Below are 19426 nucleotides of genomic sequence, written 5' to 3' on the forward strand. Positions count from 1 at the left end.
TTAGGTCGATTGACTTCCTGGGCATACAGTGCACACCAGGCTGCAAGGAATTACAAGACCAGACATCTTTTTACAAATGCCTCCCTCCAGTCTGGTCTGCATCCTGGCTCCCTGTGTCAGTGTCAGCATGTCAGTGTAGCAACTGCAGATGTTCCTAGAGAAATGTCACCAAGTGCAATGTGTGTGCCCGCTTTGTTGCAGCTGTCTGCGAGCCTGGCTGTGGACTGTATGGAACCTGTGCTGAGCCCAACAAGTGCCACTGCAAAGAAGGCTGGCACGGGAGGCACTGCAATAAAAGTAAGTGAGAAACAACCCTCAGTGTGTGTCAGGGCCACTTATAGATGCTGTATGAATATGACATCTTCAAGAGCTTTTCCTCCACCATCACTAATACCACGCTCCTCTTTTTCTTCTTTAATCTAAACAATAAAACAAAGATTTTACATTCTCCATAATGCTAACTGCTTTTTAAAAATTCTCTAAATTGTTTAAAATTCTTTTACTTCCTTTCTCTTTGTACATAAGGTCTAGAGCTGAGGTCACCCAGGCCTCTGGGCTGACCTTGTGTCTTCCACCTGCAGTGTGGAGTGGGCTGTAAGTCCCACAGCACTCCCCAGTAAAGTCAGCTGGTCTTCAAATGTCAGATTGGCATTTTTACACAAAAAGTTCTGTCAGGCTTTAAAGATGATTAAAGCTTACAAAAAAGTCAAATTGCTCTTTGGAAACTTGGGAGAAAATTTGAAGGCTTATACAGAATCTATGCCTAACACCTTCCGTGTTTTCTTCTACTCTTCCTCACCCATGTTCCACAGAATACAAATTATATTGTCTCAAAGCGAAGTTGAAGTCTTTAAAATAATTTTTTGTTTTGCTATTTAAGCATTATAAAATTATTTGAAATACAATTGGATATATCCAGTAACAAATTCAGACTTAATTTTACGTTCCATGTGCAATGAGGTTTTCTAAGTAAATCACAGAATCATGGAGTCAAAGAGTCATAGAATCGTAGAATGGCTTGTGTTGGAAGGGGCCTCAAAGTTCACCTTTTACTTTGAAACACTGGCCCTTTGGCCTGTTACTATCAGACCATGTAAAATCAATCTCTCTCCTATTTATAAGTTCCCTTTAAATGCTGAAAGGCCACAATTTTTCCATGCAGCCTTTTCCAAGTTGAACAAGCCCAGTTCCCTCAACCTTCCTTCCTAGTAAAGGTGCTCCAGCCCTCTGATCATCTTCAGGGTCCTCCACAGGGTCTTGCTCCAACAGCTCCATACTTTTCTTGTGCTGTGGCCCCCAGACCTGGACACAGTACTCCAGAGGTGTCTCACAAGGTCACGTCAGAGGGAGACAATCCCTCTTCTGATGCAGCCCAGGTCACAGTTGGCCTTCTGGGCTGCAAGCACACACTACTTGTTCACGTCCAGCTTTCATGTCCACAAGCCCTTCTCCACAGGGCTGCTCTCCAAGATTTCTTGTCCATGAGTCTGTACTCATGTCTGGGATTGTCCCAGTTTTCAAGCTTGTCTATGTCCCTTTGGATGGCATACAATGACTACACCACTCAGCTTAGTCTCGTCTGCAAATATGCTGAGGATGCTCTCAAACCTACTATCCAGGTCAGTGATAAAGACATTTCTGTAAGACATTCTGTATGTACTCTCATGAAGGATTAACATTTATCTTGAACACTTGGCAAACTATTCGTGCTTAATGTTTTCAGTAGCAATATTAAAAAAGGCTTTAATATTCTTATATAGCAAGTAAAAATGTATATATTTGGAATGAACAGCCCACAAAAAGTAATTGTCTGTACTACAAGAAGAAAAAAAGCAGAGTGCCACTGCCCTATAATGAAAATTTAGTTGTTACATGTTAATGAGAGCTCCACTGTTTTGCTGTTTTCATTATGTGGAGCTTGGGCAAAGACCTGCTGCATTTAGCACTGAAAAAGTCTTAGTATTCAGCAAAGAAAGTGATATAGGTGGCTGGAGTAAAATTCACTCCCATTTAAATGCCTGTATAGGGCTTAAGTTGCACGTTCAAGTCTATGTTGCATGGCAGTTTATTTTTCAGCTAAAACCAAGTATCTCTTGGCCTTTATAGAAGATCTGTATTTCATTTGAGAGACTTGCTTCATACACCATGTAGCTGTGAGTTCAGCAGTCATACAAAATTCTAGCTGATAGCCTTTAACTTCACAGTTTACAAGGACTATCTTAGAAAGTTCATGTTTGTATCAAATGAACAGCTCCTCGGGGAAGCTATTTTCTTAAATAAGTGATTAAAAAACTAAACCTTGGGCTTGATTTTTCAAAGTTGTTTCCATGGGATTTACAGAGTTAGACGGGTAAGTGAGACTATAAATAATGTCAAAACAAGACATTGAGATCTGTGTTTCATTTTTACCTGCAATAACAAAGCAGCTCTGCTGAGCCTTTCTCAAACTACTTTCAGACTACTTGTTGTCACCGCTCTTTCTCTTTGTATCCCACTGTACAGCAGAGCACAGCTTACACCACTAATGCTGGGTCACCCAAAGGGCTGCTCAAAGTGACTCTTAACACTTTCTGGGCTCACACGTAATGTACACACTGGCATGGGTTGTGCAGATGTCAGTCTGCACCAGGTGGCAGCCCAAGTGGGCTGACTGCTCAAGCCTTTTGGGGCGAAGTTTACCTGGTGATCCTGATCTTTTTGAGTTAATCCTGCCCATCAGCATCTGCTCTTCCAAGAGCAGGGAGAGGATGGGGAAGGGACCGCATGCATGTGAGGTGCATTAGAAGCTTGTGTTCAAGCTGGAGGACTGTCTCCACTTGAAATATTAGCAGCGCATCGTGAAGCTGCCACTGTGGTTTCTGTTCTCTTGAGCTGAGTAATTTTCCAGGGTATGGAGCCAGCGGTCTGAGTGCCCCGAGGCCGGCCGGCAGCAAGCACAGGCAGTACACGCCTTCGCCCAAGAAGGCGGAGGAGAGGCACGCTCCACCCGAATCCAATTATATCTGGTGAGCTCCAACATCTGAAATGGTTCGTGTTACACAAAGTTCATAGCCTTCATTAACCTTTCATGGATGGGATGTTAAAACGCTGTTCACTACAGTTTAGATTACTGGCTGGAATTTTATTAGCTTCATTATAAACCACTGAGCTGATATTTACTATTTCTTTTAAGTTTTATAAATACTTCTGTAGCATGATTATATAGGCTTCTTCCTTCAGTGCTTTGGATGGTTTTGTACTATACTCTGGTTATGTTTTAATTTCATTTGTTTGTATTACATATCTGCAATATAACATTTTCCAAAAATTAAATAACAATATTCAAGCAGAAAATTTCCTAGATGCTAACCTGAAACATTTCAGTGATTGCGGATTTTAGTTTGCCTAAGCAAAGAAAAGATGTCAGTTTTGTTGTGTATTTAGATTTTTCCCAAAGGAAAATAAACAAATGTTACCTAATTTAAAAACTGAACTACTCCACTCGGCATTATTTTTTACCTTAAAATGTTGCAAAGTTCTGTGTATTAAAAATACACTGCAATGGTGCCAATTAAGCAATATAATATATTTTAAACAAAGTAGAACTGTAACGTATGAACTTTTTGCATTGGCTTGAAGCAATATAATATATTGTAGACAAAACAGCTCTTATATAATAAACTTTTTGTACTGATGGTTATGTGTAAAATAAAGATGCTGCTTTAGTTTTTTGAGTACTGCTCTGTGTGGCCTGCTCCACTCTCGCCAGCACTGGGTTGGGCAATGGCTTCCCTGCATAAACTAATGGTGGGTTGGACCAGTTTTCTTGCCCCCACTTCCCTGCTGCTGCACCAGTTCCAAAGGTAGTAGTACTGGGCGGCAGCACTGGGCACTGAACAGCCAGGAGTGTCAGGTTTTGGCCCAATTTAGGCCCTTCAATTCCCAACCAGAGTCCTAAATGTGGAGATTCTATTTTCATTTGCTCTGTAGCCTTCCTTTCAGGTGCTGCCTTTGAAAGGCAGATGAAGAGGAAGTCACCTATTCCTACTGATACTGTTCCAGAGTGATGCTCTCGTCTCATGGTGTGTTCAGACTCTTTGAAGTCTTGGCACTCCATCCTGCAACTGTCACATTTATAATGAGATGCAGACAGAGAGCAATGGAGATTATTCTTTTCTGGGGTAGAGAACAATATTCATTTCAACAAATAAAAACTGACTGCTATTCTGCAATTCTGGGAACCCTATTATTAAATAAATAAAGAAAATACTCTTGTGCTTGGCGCACAAAATGTATCTTAATGAGTGAAGAGTATTTTAGTAGCTTGATCTTGTGAGTCTTATTTGAGCAAGGGATCCAGATGCCAATCAAACGTACATGCCTTGGCCAGAGAGGGACAACAGCTCTTGAGAGCCCACTCCTACATTGCCCTTCCTGCAGTGTGGCTGCAGATGCAATCCCACAAGCCTGGTTCCACAGAAGACCACATTGCTGCCCTCTGGGTCCAGTTCAGGGATAAATATGCCTGGGGAATGGAGAGTATGGCCACAGTAGCTTCATTGCACCTGGGGCACTAACAAGAGCAGGGTGGTGTGGCCTGGTGCAGGACAGCAGCACAGCTCAGGTTTGTGACAAAAAGGAGCCTTCTTAGCCTAGATGTGTAACTGCTATGACTGGTGGGCTCCAAATCCTCCATCCCAGTTCTGGCCTCATCCCTCCCTCAGTGCCTCTCCTGAGGAGTTATTTCTAAACTCAGATGCTGCATTTGCCTGCTTTCTGCTCTTTCTGAGGCTAGGACTACCCAAAGAGATCAGTTAATGTGCTGCTGGAAAAAAAATAGAGACATTTGTGAATTAAGGTTCCTTAGAAATTTTGGCTGAACTTCTGATTCTGTCAAATCCTTAGAAAGTACTTCCTTAAAAAATAACCAGTGTATTATTTCAAATAGAACCATTTGAGAGTGTTCAGAGACACAAAGTGCTGCTTCATTGTTTCTTGAGTTTCACCACTAATTCTGGGAAAAATCATTAATACATGAGGAGAATATAGCCAGAAAGGTTACAAAAGGAAAAAAAGAAAAAGTTCCTCACTTTTCCTTAAACTATGTCAAATTCCTACAGATGAATTTTCTACCACTTTTTGTTCCATGTGAAATCTTGCACTGAAAGAACAGCATTTGTGCTGTAAATGTGAGCATGCGGACGCAGCCAGCTCTGCAGCCCATGGCAGCTCCCTGCAGTGGACGTGGGCCATAGCAGGGGCCCTTCCTGAGGCCCTGGGCCTCTGTCCATGCACTGATGGCAGTGCAGCTCCTCAGGGCTTGCCACAGCCCTCTGTGTGCAGCCTCCCTGCTTCCAGCCCTCCTGGAACGTTCACCACCGTTGTATCACTGTCACTTCCCCAGCAAGTTTCAACATAGCCAAGGACCTCATTTGCAGCGGGGAGCATTGGGAAAGGCCACTTTGCATCATTTATACCTGCTGCACCATGTTTCAGCCCTCCTGTGCTACCCAGCTTCCAGGAAACTTACCCGAATGACCATGATCCTGTCCTGGCATTTTCCCTACTCTTCATACTACTGATTATCTGACTTTTCTGGACAAACCTGGCTACAAAATGAGCTCCTTGTGTGCTGGCCCATGGCTTGCATCCAATTTGACTAGTCCAGCTGAAAGTCAGAGCTCAGTTAAAGCCCTGGCTATTTTCAGTGTGCTCAGTTCCTCTGCTCAGCAAGAGGGGAGTTGCTGTGGGTACAACCTTTCACCTTCCCTACTGGAGGATGAGTTCCCCACCTGTACATCTCCCACACGGTGCCACCATTAAAAAGTTAATGCTTAGCACAACTCAATTCAGTTTTTTAAGCCACTTAATTACATGAAGGAATAAAGCTTTCTTCCTACTCCACAGTAAAGAGGGTGTTCTCTGTACTGAAATCTTGCTACTGACTCTGTACTGCTTTATTTTATTTATCATGAGTAAGACAGTGATTTACTAGAGACCATTCCAGCTCCAGTGCATATTCCTACAAGGCATTAACTGTGTTGGAAATGCGTGGGAATTCTGTCCTAATGTTACACTTTCTTCCCACCAAAATTACCAGTGTTTAAGATGTCATCAGTTAAACTGATACATTTGGCAAAGAGGTTGAGGGCTTTCCAGGGAGAGGTGTTCGGGTTTTTTTTTCCATTTCTGGATTCTTTTGAGATCAGTGGGAGCAAGAGCTTCCCTGAACCCATGAAGTCCTGCAGACTGTGCTGGGTAAGGGCAGCAGTCCCAGGGAGGTGGGTGTGCTAGTGCTCTGGAAGCTAATGTGGCTTTGTCACCACCAAGGAGCTGGACTGGGATCACCATAAGCCCTGCGGGCCTCTGTAGCTATGCCTGAACATCTTGACAATGCATCAGCAATATGCAACAATAAGAACAAAAGTCAGAGACACCGTGTAACAGAAAAATCCATGGGTTGCTTGTGTCCAGAAGCTCGCACTCCTGGCCTGTTTTCAGAAGCTGCCCAGTGCCACATTAACACTGGGTGTGATTGCAATTCCTCTTGCAGTATCACGGTACCACATCTGTTCCCAACACTTTGTGGACCTCCCACAAGCAGAGAGCAGCAGCCCTGTGGCCAGCAGAAAGCCTTCTGTGTCACGTTTCCTTGGGGATTTAGAGGACAATAAGAAGTAGTTAGCTGGTTTGTATTTTGACTGAAACAGGTTTTGATCACTCAGACGAATCTGTTCTGCTTGAGAGAGACCATTCTTTCTGAAACAAATAAGTAACACAAACACCTAAATCAAATGGGTGAGCTGTTGAGTATAGAAAGTATCTGAAAAAAGCCAGGAAGGTAGTTAAATATTTAGGTTCCTGCTCAGTTTTTAAGTGGATCTGGCATGTCTTCATGCAACAGCTCTGACTATGCTGCAGTGCTCTCATATACATTGCAGAGGTTGTTCTGGAAGAGTTTAAGATAAAAGAAAAAGGTCTGCTGCATGCAACGTCTTGATGGAAAGAGGTACATAAAATCCCCACGTTTATGTTGAACTGTTTCCACACCTAGGAATAAGCATTTATTTTGTATGTGTCCCTTCAGAATCCCAGAAAATAACGAATAATTACAAGGAAAAGGTTTCTAATTGGGAGGTGTGCATTGTTCGAATCATCAGCTCAACAAATGAGGTCCCTAAAAGATGACCAATTAATGTGTCTTTGAAATAAGGGGAGAGAAATGAGGAGAAGAATCTTACAAAACCTTGCAAGCTGTTCACAACCTCATCTCTATTAATTCTACCATTCTACACATCGTGTAACAGTACACTCAGACTTCCTCCCCTTACGAACAATGATATAACAGCATTATTTCATGTCTCTGGAGTTATTATTAGAGGCAAACAATCTCCTGCAAAGCTGCTATGAAACGTTTCCTCTTTGCTTTGAGTCTGACGACATAACTGCAGGGCACAAACCTGACTTGGCTCTTTTATGGATGTGTACGAAGCTCAGAAGTGACTTCTGATGAATGCATGAACATTTGTCTGTCTTGCTAGCTGTTGCCCTTAGATCCTCCCAGAGTCACAGGCATCTTGAGCCGTGTGATCCTGCCCACTGTCCCAGTTTGACTGAGCTCTTCCAGCTGAGTCACCCATCAAAGCACAGAGGGCAGCAGCAGTGGAGGTCTGACAGTGGTTCTCACCTTTTCCATACAATACTGTATTGGTGCTCACATGAAAGGGTGTGAGAGGACCTAGCAGTGATGCTAATGTAATTTTCTATGACAGAATTAAAGATCTTAACCAGATGCTGTTATTAAAGATGTGTTGCACCAGTTCCAGAAAAAAAAAAAAAAAGAAAAAGAAAAAGAAAAAAAAAGGTCTTGCAGTATCTTTATTTCAAAAAAGATCTTGGAAAATTTATGAGAATTGAGAAGAAAGCAGCAAGAACTATTCAGAATCATGGAAAAGTGTGGCGGAATGAAAGGTTTTGAACACAGTTCAACAGGACTGGCAGAGCCAGCCAGAGCTGGTGGAAGAAAGGCCCCTCCCTCACCCACACACCTTCCTCGCAAGGAAAACATGTTTTCTGCTGGATCAGCTACCCCAGGCCACCCTCCAGCAGATCAGCTGGAAGGAGCAGATCTTTACAAGGCATCTCAGCCACCCACAGGATCAATCCTCTTTTAGAAAAATGCCCAGTGGGGTTGAAAGACAGAATCTAGGGAAATGTCAGATTGGATTCAGGGTCATGTTTTTAACTGTAAACTCTGCAACCATTACCATCAGGTTCTTCCTTGGACTATGGCAGACTCTGCATCACTTGACTATTAAAACCATGACTAAAGGTACATGATTGGCTAGCAATGAAGTTGGAGTCTTGATGCAGAGACCAGATAAGGTTCTGGTTCTTTCCACACTGTGCTCATCCATCCTGAACTTTTGTCTAATTGCTTGTTCCGGCTGTAAACATACAACATGGCTAATAACTCCAGAACTAAGGCCAAATCCTAACCCAGTTGTTATTCACTTGAGTACCCCACAGATTTGGTGATGCCAATATTCTCCTCTCCCCCAGAACACAGCTGCAATGCTGGGCACTGCCATGTCCCCACAAGGTCAGTGCTAAGAGCTGCACACACTGCTGAGCACACCCACTGTGAGCATGAGAGCCACAGTACCACTTCAGCTAGAGACAAAGCAAAGAACTCAGAGCTATGACAAACACTACAACACATAATTGCCGAAATGCTGTGCCTTTTTAATTTCCTTCCTTGCTCCTAAGCTCCTGGAATATATTTCTCACTGTCCCATGGCAACTGTTTCTCCTCAGTATGTTGATATGTGAGAATTGGGATTAAGAAAAGCTATTGTGAAGGAAAACTTCAAAAAAATCACACCGCTGGAAGACCAGGAGCAGAGAAAAGTTCAAAAGAAGGACAAAGAATAGCAGCATGCCTATGATACAAGCTGTTGTAAAGGCAGTTGCCTGCAAAAGCTTCATAGCAAAGTGAACGTCTCAGTGTGCTTTAAATGAAGTGGTTTTGCAGATATGATCACAGCAAAGTGGCCTTCACTTTGCTGGGTACCACACATGGGTCACAGTGGCTTACGTGATTGTGCCTGTGTATCTTGGCAAGTTGGGTCCTGCAGCCCTGGCCACACTCCACCCCGGACAAGTGCTGTCTTCATTTGCTGGCAGATCGTTCAAGGGATCCTTTTATGCAAGTGACAGCTGAAAGGCATTAAATTGTACAGTAAATCGTTCAACTGGAGCCTAGAATGTGTGAACACCGAACCACAAACTTTGACAGAAGAAAATCAGAATTTATTTTATGCTTTCAACTGTTTTAGCATTAATGGCCCAGTTTAACCACATATAACAAGAGTAATCTGTTCAGTTTTCAGCAAGGTCTTCCGCTGGATACTGTATACCTCAGTGGTGGTTTCCTGCAACTATTTGAGGTTTCTTACTTGGGATTTTTGTTTTTAAAACAAATTTTTCTCTCTTGAAAGGTGACAGAATGCTAGCTGAAGAAGACAAAGTCTGTCCACACCACAGTTCAGCAATAGATCTCATGTACTTCCCTCAGTCCTACTGTGCAGGAATAGAGGATGAGAGGATGAAGACAGTTTGGGATGAACAGCAAGGAGCAATGATGCCCTTCGAATTGATCCTCAAATTCTCTGCTCCTTGGAGAAGGTCTGCTTTGCATCTTCTGGCTTTCAATTGACAGTTTTACCAAGAAGAAAAAAAATAAAACAAATCAAACCACATTGTTATGGGAAACAAAAAGTAATTTTCAACAGAACTTTTCACAAGGTCACCCTGTTCAGGAAGTATCCAGTCAGTTTGGTCCAGTATAAATACAGCAGTGCACTAAAACAGAAAGCCACGCTCTGAAGTCAGAGGACCAGAGCAAGGAAAAAGGCAAAGGCAGAAGGAAGTACGCATGGCAGGCAGGAGGTGCTGCCAAAGGGAGACTTGCAGGGCACATCCCCAGAGCTGTGACCAGGCACTGCTGCAGGCAGGAGCAGCCAGCTGGCAGTAGGGGCAGTACACATGCACAGATTTACCCCGGTACTGAACTGCTCTGGGAAAATGGGAATTGGAGAGTTCATCTTTTATTATAGCCAGCAAGAGCTCTGAGCTCCAGTTAAGCCCAGGTTCTCATTTGCACAGCCATCACAGAATCACAGAATCACAGAATGGCCAGGGTTGGAAGGGACCTCAAGGATCATGAATCTCCAACCCCCCTGCCACATGCAGGGCCACCAACCTCCACATTTAATGCTAAACCAGGCTGCCCAGGGCCCCATCCAACCTGGCCTTGAACACCTCCAGGGACGGGGCATCCACAACCTCTCTGGGCAGCCTGTGCCAGCACCTCACCACTTTCTCTGTAAAGAATTTCCCCCTGATGTTCTACCTAAATCTCCCCTCCTTCAACTTAAAACCGTTTCCCCTCGTCCTACACATATCAACCCTTTCAAAGAGTTGATTCCCCTCCTCTCTGTAGGTTCCCTTCAGGTATTGAAAGGCTGCAATGAGGTCACCCCGCAGCCTTCTTTTCTCCAGACTGAACAATCCCAGCTCCCTCAGCCTGTCCTCATAGGGGAGGTGCTCCAGTCCCCTGATCATTCTAGTGGCTCTCCTCTGGACCCTTTCCAACAGCTCCCTGTCTTTTTTCTACTGGAAGCTCCACACTTGGATGCAGTACTCCAGATGGGTCCTCACAAGAGCAGAGTAGAGGGGGACAATCACCTCCCTGTCCCTGCTGGCCACTCCTCTTTTGATGGACCCTAGGATACCATTTGCCCTCCAAGCCGCAAGAGCACACTGTTGGCTCATATTAAGTTTTTCATCTATCAGGACCCCCAGGTCCTTCTCCACAGAGCTGCTTTCAAGGACGCTCCTTCCAGCCTGTACGGATGCCTGGGATTCCTCCAGCCCAAGTGCAAAACTTTGCACTTTGCCGTGTTGAACCTCATCAGGTTCACCCAGGCCCATCGGCATGCTGCAGACAGCCAGGATGTTGTCAGAGGTGATGCCATTGATGCTGGAGCATGTCTACCCTCTTGTCAGCTGAGCTGGGCTCTCCAACCTTGTGTGGCATTCACAAGAAATGTCCAGAGCTGAGCAGAGGTGTCACTTCCCATCCAGGAGAGGTGCTCACAGCCACCAACCACCTATCTCCTCCATTGGCTTGGATGAATGCTGCAGTAGCACCAACCTGAGCACCCTGACGTGACTATGCTGGACTCCCCAGCAATCCCAGCCTCTTCACTGTCCTATGTGTTTCTGTTGTGCAGTGCTTTAACTCTTGTTATTTTCTTTTTGGCACAGAGGTTGAATGCTGGTGGAGAGCTTGGCTTGTTGCTTTGGAGCAGAAGAATAGAATCTGAGCTAGGAAAAGCACTCCAGGTGCTGCCCAGCACAGAGCAGAGGGACACAGGGAGCTTCTTGCCTAGTGGGTGGGTGAGCACCTTGGGTCCTGCAGGGCACTGCCAGGCGGCCCCTCTGCCATTCAGGCTCCCATGGCAGTGCAGCTTCAGCCTTTTTGGCACTAAACAGTTTGGATGTCTCCTGTGTTTGAAGCTGCTGGAACCACATCAAACAGCCACAAGCAAAGAATGCCGTTGAAGGATTTATTCAGCCTGGATATGAGTGTTGCTGATGAGAGAAAAGGGAGCAACAAAGATTTCTCAGCCACCATTGTGATCTCCCATAAAAAAAAAAAAAAAGAAAGAAAAAAAGAAATAAAATAAAAGAGGTTCCTTTTACTATCAAAACCATTTGGCTGAGCATTTTACTGCAGACTCCGAATAAGTTCCAAATCGCCTGGGTTACATAAGTGCCTCCACCACCACTGAGCCTTTGCTAAAGGAAAACATCTATAATTGATAGTAAACCTTACAGAGTGACAATTGTGTGATGCAGTGCATTAAAAAAGCCAAGTGTTGGGCTTTTGAATTGAAAGATTACAATTGTCAATTCAGATTCCAAAACAATAATTACATTAAAATGTTATTGTAATTAAATTAATTAGATTCACACTTTTGTAGTAATTCATCTATGTACAGAAGTAATAAATAGTAACTTTTTTTTTGCTTAGAGAACCTAACAGTCACTTTTCTTAGTTCTTTTTTTTTTTTTTTTTTTTTTTGTATGCTCAGGGAAGAACATCAGCCCCATGTAGTTCCATCTTTATGTTATGTTCGCCACAATCAAGGGAGAGCAAAATTCCAATCCACAAGAACATTTGCACTAACTAATGGAACAAATCCATTTTAAAAACTACTTTTCATGAAGCCTGTGCAACTTCTCCTTCCCTCTGTCTGCCTGATCACAGCGACATCTGGTTGAATCCAACACCTCTGCCATTTCTCACACTGGTCTGCTGCAAGAGCAGTGAGATGGATTTCAGGGATTCCCCATCCCTGGAGTGCCCACTTTCACCCAGACATGGCCCTGTGCAGCTCCAGGAGGCCCTGCTCTGGGCTGGGGTTTGGACCTGGTGTTCTCCAGAGGTGCCTCCACACATGAGCTGCTGCGATGGCCCATAATGACAGGACACAGACAGGTTGATCTGTAATAAAGCACAGGCAGGTATGAACAGTATCTATTGTCAGTGCTCTAGTTCTGCTCAGTGTGAGCAGGTAGGTTTGAGGCAATGTAAAGCACTACCCATGTCAGACATGTCCAACTGGAGTGATTCCCTCAGACTTGTTTTGATTTTTAAAAATACACAGCAGCTCAGTTCAAATCTTGGGATGCACAAGCAACACCTATGGTGCTCAGATCCCAGAATCACAGAAATTTAGGAGCTGAAGGGAATCCCTGGAGATCTAGTCCAACACCCTGCTAAAGCAGATTCCCTACAACAGAATACTCAGGAAAGCATCCAGCTGGGTCTTGAATATCTCCATAGATGGAGACCCACAACCTCTCTGGGCAGTATGTTCCAATGCTCTGTCACCCTCACAGTAAAGATATTTTTCTGCATGTTTGTATAGAACTTCAGATCCAAACTTCTATTCCACATCCATACCTGAAGACACTTAGAATTGAAGACAATTTAGCCCCTTGGACATGCATGTTCAAAAGACAAGCTTTGTTGTTACCTTTGCATTTGTTAGGCCCATTGTGAATTAAGACACAAATTGACCATAACTGGCCATGCTCTGCAATGGTCACAATCCCACCTGTCCTTAATGACCCACTTTGCACACAGCTGTGCTTTGCAATGTGCATAACCCTACAGAGTCTCCTCAGAGTCTGTTGCCTCCCTCTGTACTGGGCATGGGGTCAGAGCAGGGAAATGGATGAAGGGGAGTGCGAGGTGAGATAGTAAGGCCGAAAAAAAAGAAAGAAAAAAAAGAAGAAGAAAAAAAAAAAGCCTACTATAATGTTTAACACTTGATTTGTTTAAAAAAAAAAAAAAGTGTGAGGTGAAATCTAGGGATGTTGGCTTGGTATTTTTTCCCTGAGCACAGAAAGAACTGTCCGAGCATGACTGTCTTTGGAAGGGGAAGAACAGCAAAAAGCTGGCGTAAGGACCACAGGAACCTGAAATACCACCCAAATTCTACTGCTTTCCCCTGACCGGTAGCTACTGACCCCTCCTGTTAACGCAAAGAAAATATCCAGTGCTTGCATTGCTATCTTTTCATCTGGTAAGAGCCACAAAACCAAAACACCTATGATTTAGTTAGTGTTTCATGTTAGGAAAGACATCAGGTTTTTGGGGTGTATAATATAAATATGTCCCACTGCAATTAGTGTGTGCTGCCAGGAGAGGAGCAGGCTGCACCATCACTGCTTTGCTGCTGAAATGCTGCTGCAGTTTCAGTTCATCTTCTAAATGTGGCATTGTCTCCTAAGATTACATTACTAATTACAGCTAATACACCCAAGCCGGGATGAATGCAACTTTGATCCGGGTAGCACCCCTACGCAATCCCTCTGGTATGCAAATAGCAATTACAAAACAGAGCTCAAATACAGCTTGAAAGCAAAGATGTAAGGCCAATTTATGTAGTGCCCCTAGACTAAACAAGGTGCTTATTCACATGCCAGAGCATGATTGACTGAGATTTACTCACAAAACTTTTCCCATTGAGAATGTGCGACAAACTGCAATTATTACTAATCCAGTTGGTTAGGAAAAAAAAAAAAGTGAAAAAAGGAGGGAGGGAGGGAGGGAGGGAGGGAGGGAGGGAGGGAGGGAGGAAAGAAGGGAGGGAGGGAGGGAGGGAGAGAGGGAATGAAGGAAAGGAAGGAAAGGAAGGAAAGGAAGGAAAGGAAGGAAAGGAAGGAAAGGAAGGAAAGGAAGGAAAGGAAGGAAAGGAAGGAAAGGAAGGAAAGGGAGGGAGGAAGGGAGGAAGGGAGGGAGGGAGGGAGGGAGGAAGGAAGGAAAGGAAGGAAAGGAAGGGAGGAAGGGAGGGAGGGAGGAAGGGAGGAAGGGAGGGAGGGAGGGAGGGAGGGAGGACGGAAGGACAGAAGGAAGGACGGAAGGAAGGAAGGACGGAAGGAAGGACGGAAGGAAGGAAGGACGGAAGGAAGGAAGGAAGGAAGGAAGGAAGGAAGGAAGGAAGGAAGGAAGGAAAGAAGGAAGGAAGGAAGGAAGGAAGGAAGGAAGGACCATATTTTGGCCGGGCTGCCTGACAGAAATTGATGGCCAGCAACAGCAGCAGAGCAGGATGGAGGGAGTAGATGTAGGGTACAAAAGCCAGAACAAAACAGGTTTGGGGTGATGTCAAGAACAACACCGGAGGGATGGAAAAAGGGAGAGAAAGGGAGAGAGAATATTGTTGAATGGGGCAAGAAGAAAATAAGAAAAATCACAGAGATTAAAGGAATGCAAGGATATGGGAAGCAAGCACAGAAAAGAGAAAAACAGATGTGTGAAAACCAAGGTACTGAGGGGAAAAAAACCAAACCAGAATAGACAGATCAAAAAAGGATAATATAAATACTAGTCAAAGATAGTTCCCTTGAACCGTTGCACGCCAAGCTCACTGAGGCATAAGCTGAACCACGTACTTGCAGCATTTGAAAGTGGCCAGTTCAGGCTTCTGCTGCTGCAATGAAGCACGTGAAATCCCCATTCTCTCACATTGAACACTTACAGGTGTGAGCGCAGGAGCTGAGAGCTCCTCAGCACAGCCGGAATGGAGAGCTGTTGCCACGTGTCACCTCATCCTACATGTTTCATGTGCAACTCTGCCACACAAATCTGACAAATAAAAAGGCAACGTTAGGCAAAAAGAAATGCAGGGTCAGAAATTGAGCAATACATTATGAAAGCATCAGGGATCTGCAAGGAGATGCATTTTATTTGCAAGGATGTAGCAATCACACTCTGGAAAAAAATCAGAAGTTTCTCACTGCACAAAAGCAGTTTTTTTGTGTGTGCTTAAGAGTTATCAAAGGATGCCACAGGCTGTAACAAAATGTTCTTTTCATAGTCAGCATTGGAAACTAAGTCATCCCAGACTCTTATTTGAAAGATCAGAGTAGAACTGAGGTAAGAAAAAACTCTACATTCATTGAAAAATAAAAAGATAATTTAACATATCTTCTGGTTGCCTTAGCATGAGAGTTATGCAAAGCAAGCATTTTACTTTCAAACTCTGATTTACCCTTTCTTCTAATTCAAATCTTCTCTCTGTTTATTATCTCTGATTTAATGTCCACATTCAAACGCACCAAGACAAAGTCTGTAGCTCTCAGCTGAAATAGTCTTCACCAGTGCAAGTAGAAGAGCTATTCAAACACACACTGAATTGCTCATAAAATTGTCACTTGCAGTAAGTACAATAATGCAGATGGCATAAAAGTCTTGGTGAAATTCAAGCCAAGCAAAAAGTGTTTCAGTAGAAACTAAAAGATGTTTTTGAGGAGTTAGGGACTAAACTGTGTAAAGAGAATAAAGCCCTTCCGATGGCTCACCCTGAACTTATCTGCTGAAACCCTGAATAAATATTCAAGGTAATTACTACATAATCACTAAGTCATGTTGGCATGTGGGCCTAATTTGTTCTGAGAGAGATGAAAAATGTGAATTGTCTCTTCAAGCAAGAGATCGGGCAGGAAACCCTAGGGGAAGGAGTTTGGGTTCTTATTTGTGTGCATTATTGTTTTCAAGACAAACCAGGCAAGCCAACCTCACAGACCGAGTCTAACTGCTCAGTAACCTGGCCTCCTTCAGTTCTTTAGAGCATTAAGTGGGGGTTCTGTCCAGCTAAATCCCCGCTCAGAGCATCCTTTTCTTGCAGTTGTGAGGTGTCCATCACAAGCAGGAGATAACTGTGCACGTCAGATGGTTCCTGATGAGTCAACCTGTACTATAACTTGAAAATACAATCCATCCCCCTCCTTCCCTTTCTGTTCTAAAAAAACTTCCCCTTCAAAAGAGGAGCACAGGTTTCTAGCTCACTTTCTCTCCTAAATGAAGAGATATCATGGAAGTTAACTTACTAAACTGAGTTCATTGTAACACAGCCAAGCAATGTTGCTTAACTTGTGTTGACTTAGCCATGCACTGAAATTTTAATTAGTAAACTTAGTAAATCTTCATATTTACTATATAGTAAAAAAAGTTAAAAATTGTCTGTCACACATTTAGATTTGTCCATTTGTCCTTGAGCAAGCAAATCTTTAAAGCCTAAGACTTCCTGCATAATGGTAGTCATAAACACACCTATGTACCACAGAGCTGAAAGATCAGAGACTGAAAACTGTTTTGAGAAGCATCTTTCCTCTGAAATAAGGTGCCCATGGCAAAAGGACTACCACTTGAATAACAAACAGTGCATCTTGTGGTCACTTTCTAAGCCAAAAATAAATGTTCCTGCAAAACATGCAATTAACAAGATGCTAAAAATGATTTGTGGCTATGAAAGTACTCAGAAACATCCATTTTTAGCTCTCAAATTATTTGAGGAGAACTTTGAAGGGCCTCGGATAACCACACTGGTCCTGCAAGAGCCTTAGTCAGCTTCAGATTCACGCGTAATAACAATCCTACAGCTACAAATCCCCTAAAACATTTAGGTTTCTTCCCAAATCTAAGCCTCAGAGTACCTCAGAGTATCAGAAGGATGAGGGGAGAGCCTTTAATGATCCCCAGGTGATACATAAATGCTTGAAAGAGCACTTGGGATGTTTGTATGGTTTTCTCCTGTTAGCACGCAGTTCTGAGGCTTGCTGTCCTCAGACTGTGGAGTTCAGGATGCTTTGGAAGTGTCCATGCCTCCATAGAGATCAGGATTCCAGCTCAGTGGCTAGTACAGAGCCCTATCCGAAGGGTTCCTGTGGAATGAACATTTCACATGAAATGTGGGACTCTTATTTGGAAAGCAAACCAAACTCAGAGACTGTGCGCTCCCCAGTTACCAGCCTCCTACAATTTTAGACTCCTTTTCTACACTGTTGTTTCTTGAATTTCTTGTTGTATCATGATCCAGCTTCATGTATGTATCTCTGACCTCTTGGGTGAATGCTCCTTCACATTTTATAGTAATGGGTAAAGACAGCAGTTCTTTGGAAACCGTGAGTATAAATGCAGGAAGAGAGCATTTGTTACTGATCTTCAAAAGCAAAGGACGATAGCCACTCTCTAGCCTGCCTGGCATCATTCTTCTAGTGTTGAGGGCTTGTGTTGAATACACAAGTACGTGAGGATGAGCCCCTTCCCAGCTGTTTAGATCAAAGCTTTACTTTGTTCATGAACTTAGTCATACAACCAGAAGGGCCTGGAGCTGGGCTGGAGGTCCCAGCAGGATCCCAGGGAGGGATCCAATATGAAGTCCTTTGAGCTAAACATACACTCCTTTTAAAACTCAGCTGTTGTTCCAGCACATAATTTGTCTTTTCCACCCCCTTTTTGTGACTGTCTGGGGATCCATGAGAATTGAACATCTAGAAAAGAAAGATCAGAAGCTCCATGTTTTCTCCAAATCTCTGGGAAATTCTCCCGTATTTCAGTTTCTTCCCCAGGGTGAGAAGTCCCTGCCTACTCACATGTGCATGTGATAAACATATAGATGGTTGGGGAAAAGGGCTTAGCTTTCCTTCTTCTTAAATCACTCTTTCAGTGATCTTTTCTCAGAACATAAAGTTTACTTTTATCTCCCATTTAAAACTAAAATCCAATGAGACATGGTATAACACAAATCTTTGCTAAAATTTGGTGGAGTTTCTCTGAAGAAGAAGGCCTTGCACATAGTGTTTTTCTTCCATCTCTCCCCACCTCTCCCAGTCTATCCCAATTATTCACTCACAGAATGAGAAAATGCTGAGACTTTTACTTGGTCTCTATGGCATCCCTATTGATCCAGGTTCTGTTAGCTATTTCCTGACAACTGCCTTTCAAAGGGCCACCTGGCCAATTTAAAAACCAAAAAACAACCAAAAGAGCAGCTTTACTGGGACTTCATTCATGACCATTATCCTCTGTAAAATCCAGCAGTGCCTAGGGTTTACCATTGCCCACTTTCCTAAAGCAGAAGTGTTTTAGTATAAGGCCATTCAAAAATAAATGAGTAATTCCTACAAAAGCTGTCAAGCACATTCTGCCCTCCTCTGCCTGCATGGGTTTGAGATGAGGAAGTCTTGATATTGGCTACTTATGACCATTTTGAGCTGGTGTACTCAGCTGAGGAGGATAAGAGTAGGAAGCAGTAAGAAATCTCCAGGCAACAGGGACCTGTCCAGGGACAGACAGATGGACAGAAGAGGTGGCACTCCTGAAGTACCATGCAATTGGCAGAACTTCTTTTCTTCTCACATAAATGAGCTATATCCAAGCTAATCCCATTCTCAGGGGAGAACATAGCAATAAACGCTACCATTTATCAACTTAAAAAAAGCCAGTTTTTTATGAGAGGAATTCTATAAAATTCAAACTTCAAAGCCCGTGGAACCAGGGTCCTGCTCAGGCTTTGCGATTAAGCCATTGGAGAAATAGGGTCACAGATGAGAGGGAGAATGTGGTAGTGGATTTAAGATCTGTAGGCCTGTCAGGAAGTGAAGAGAGCTTTCCTTGCTGCTGAAGCCTGCCTCCAAAATCTGCCCTGTCCAGAGGGGAACAAAGCTGTACTGTGTTGAAGAATGGTCAATCTGCAGAAAAGTTTGCTCAGTCTGATCAAGAGAAACGAAAGGCTTCTGGCACACAGGTTTATCAAAGTGGTCTCTCACAAACAAAACTTCTTCCATATTTCACAAATTGTAAAACTCTCCAGTGGATGTTTACTTGTAAAATGACAAAAGGAACAACAAGCAGATTTCACAGTATGTTGGAAAACACTGGTCAGAAGTTAGTTTATATTTAAAAGCAGCTATTGTAAACTTGATTGTATAACATACTGATCTTTAACAGCAGACATCTGCTTACTCCTCTCAGACATTTATTTTCCCACTTTTTTCTAAGAAAATATTTTGAATACTGGGTAATGAA

The 19426-nt window shown here is 43.4% G+C and overlaps 1 protein-coding gene across 1 annotated transcript in view; it reads left to right on the top strand.

The window, feature by feature from the left end:
* Positions 1-3713, top strand: part of WIF1 (WNT inhibitory factor 1) — a 41616-nt gene extending 37903 nt beyond the window's left edge. The window contains exons 9-10 of the mRNA XM_052668877.1: positions 202-297; positions 2888-3713. Coding sequence (XP_052524837.1) covers positions 202-297; positions 2888-3009 — 218 coding nt within the window. The 3' untranslated portion in view covers positions 3010-3713. The remainder of the gene's footprint in view (positions 1-201; positions 298-2887) is intronic.
* The last annotated feature ends 15713 nt before the right edge of the window (positions 3714-19426 follow it).

This window comes from Tympanuchus pallidicinctus, unplaced genomic scaffold (genome assembly GCF_026119805.1).
Source record: "Tympanuchus pallidicinctus isolate F22 unplaced genomic scaffold, pur_lepc_1.0 scaffold8, whole genome shotgun sequence".
In the NCBI taxonomy this organism is placed as follows: domain Eukaryota; kingdom Metazoa; phylum Chordata; class Aves; order Galliformes; family Phasianidae; genus Tympanuchus; species Tympanuchus pallidicinctus.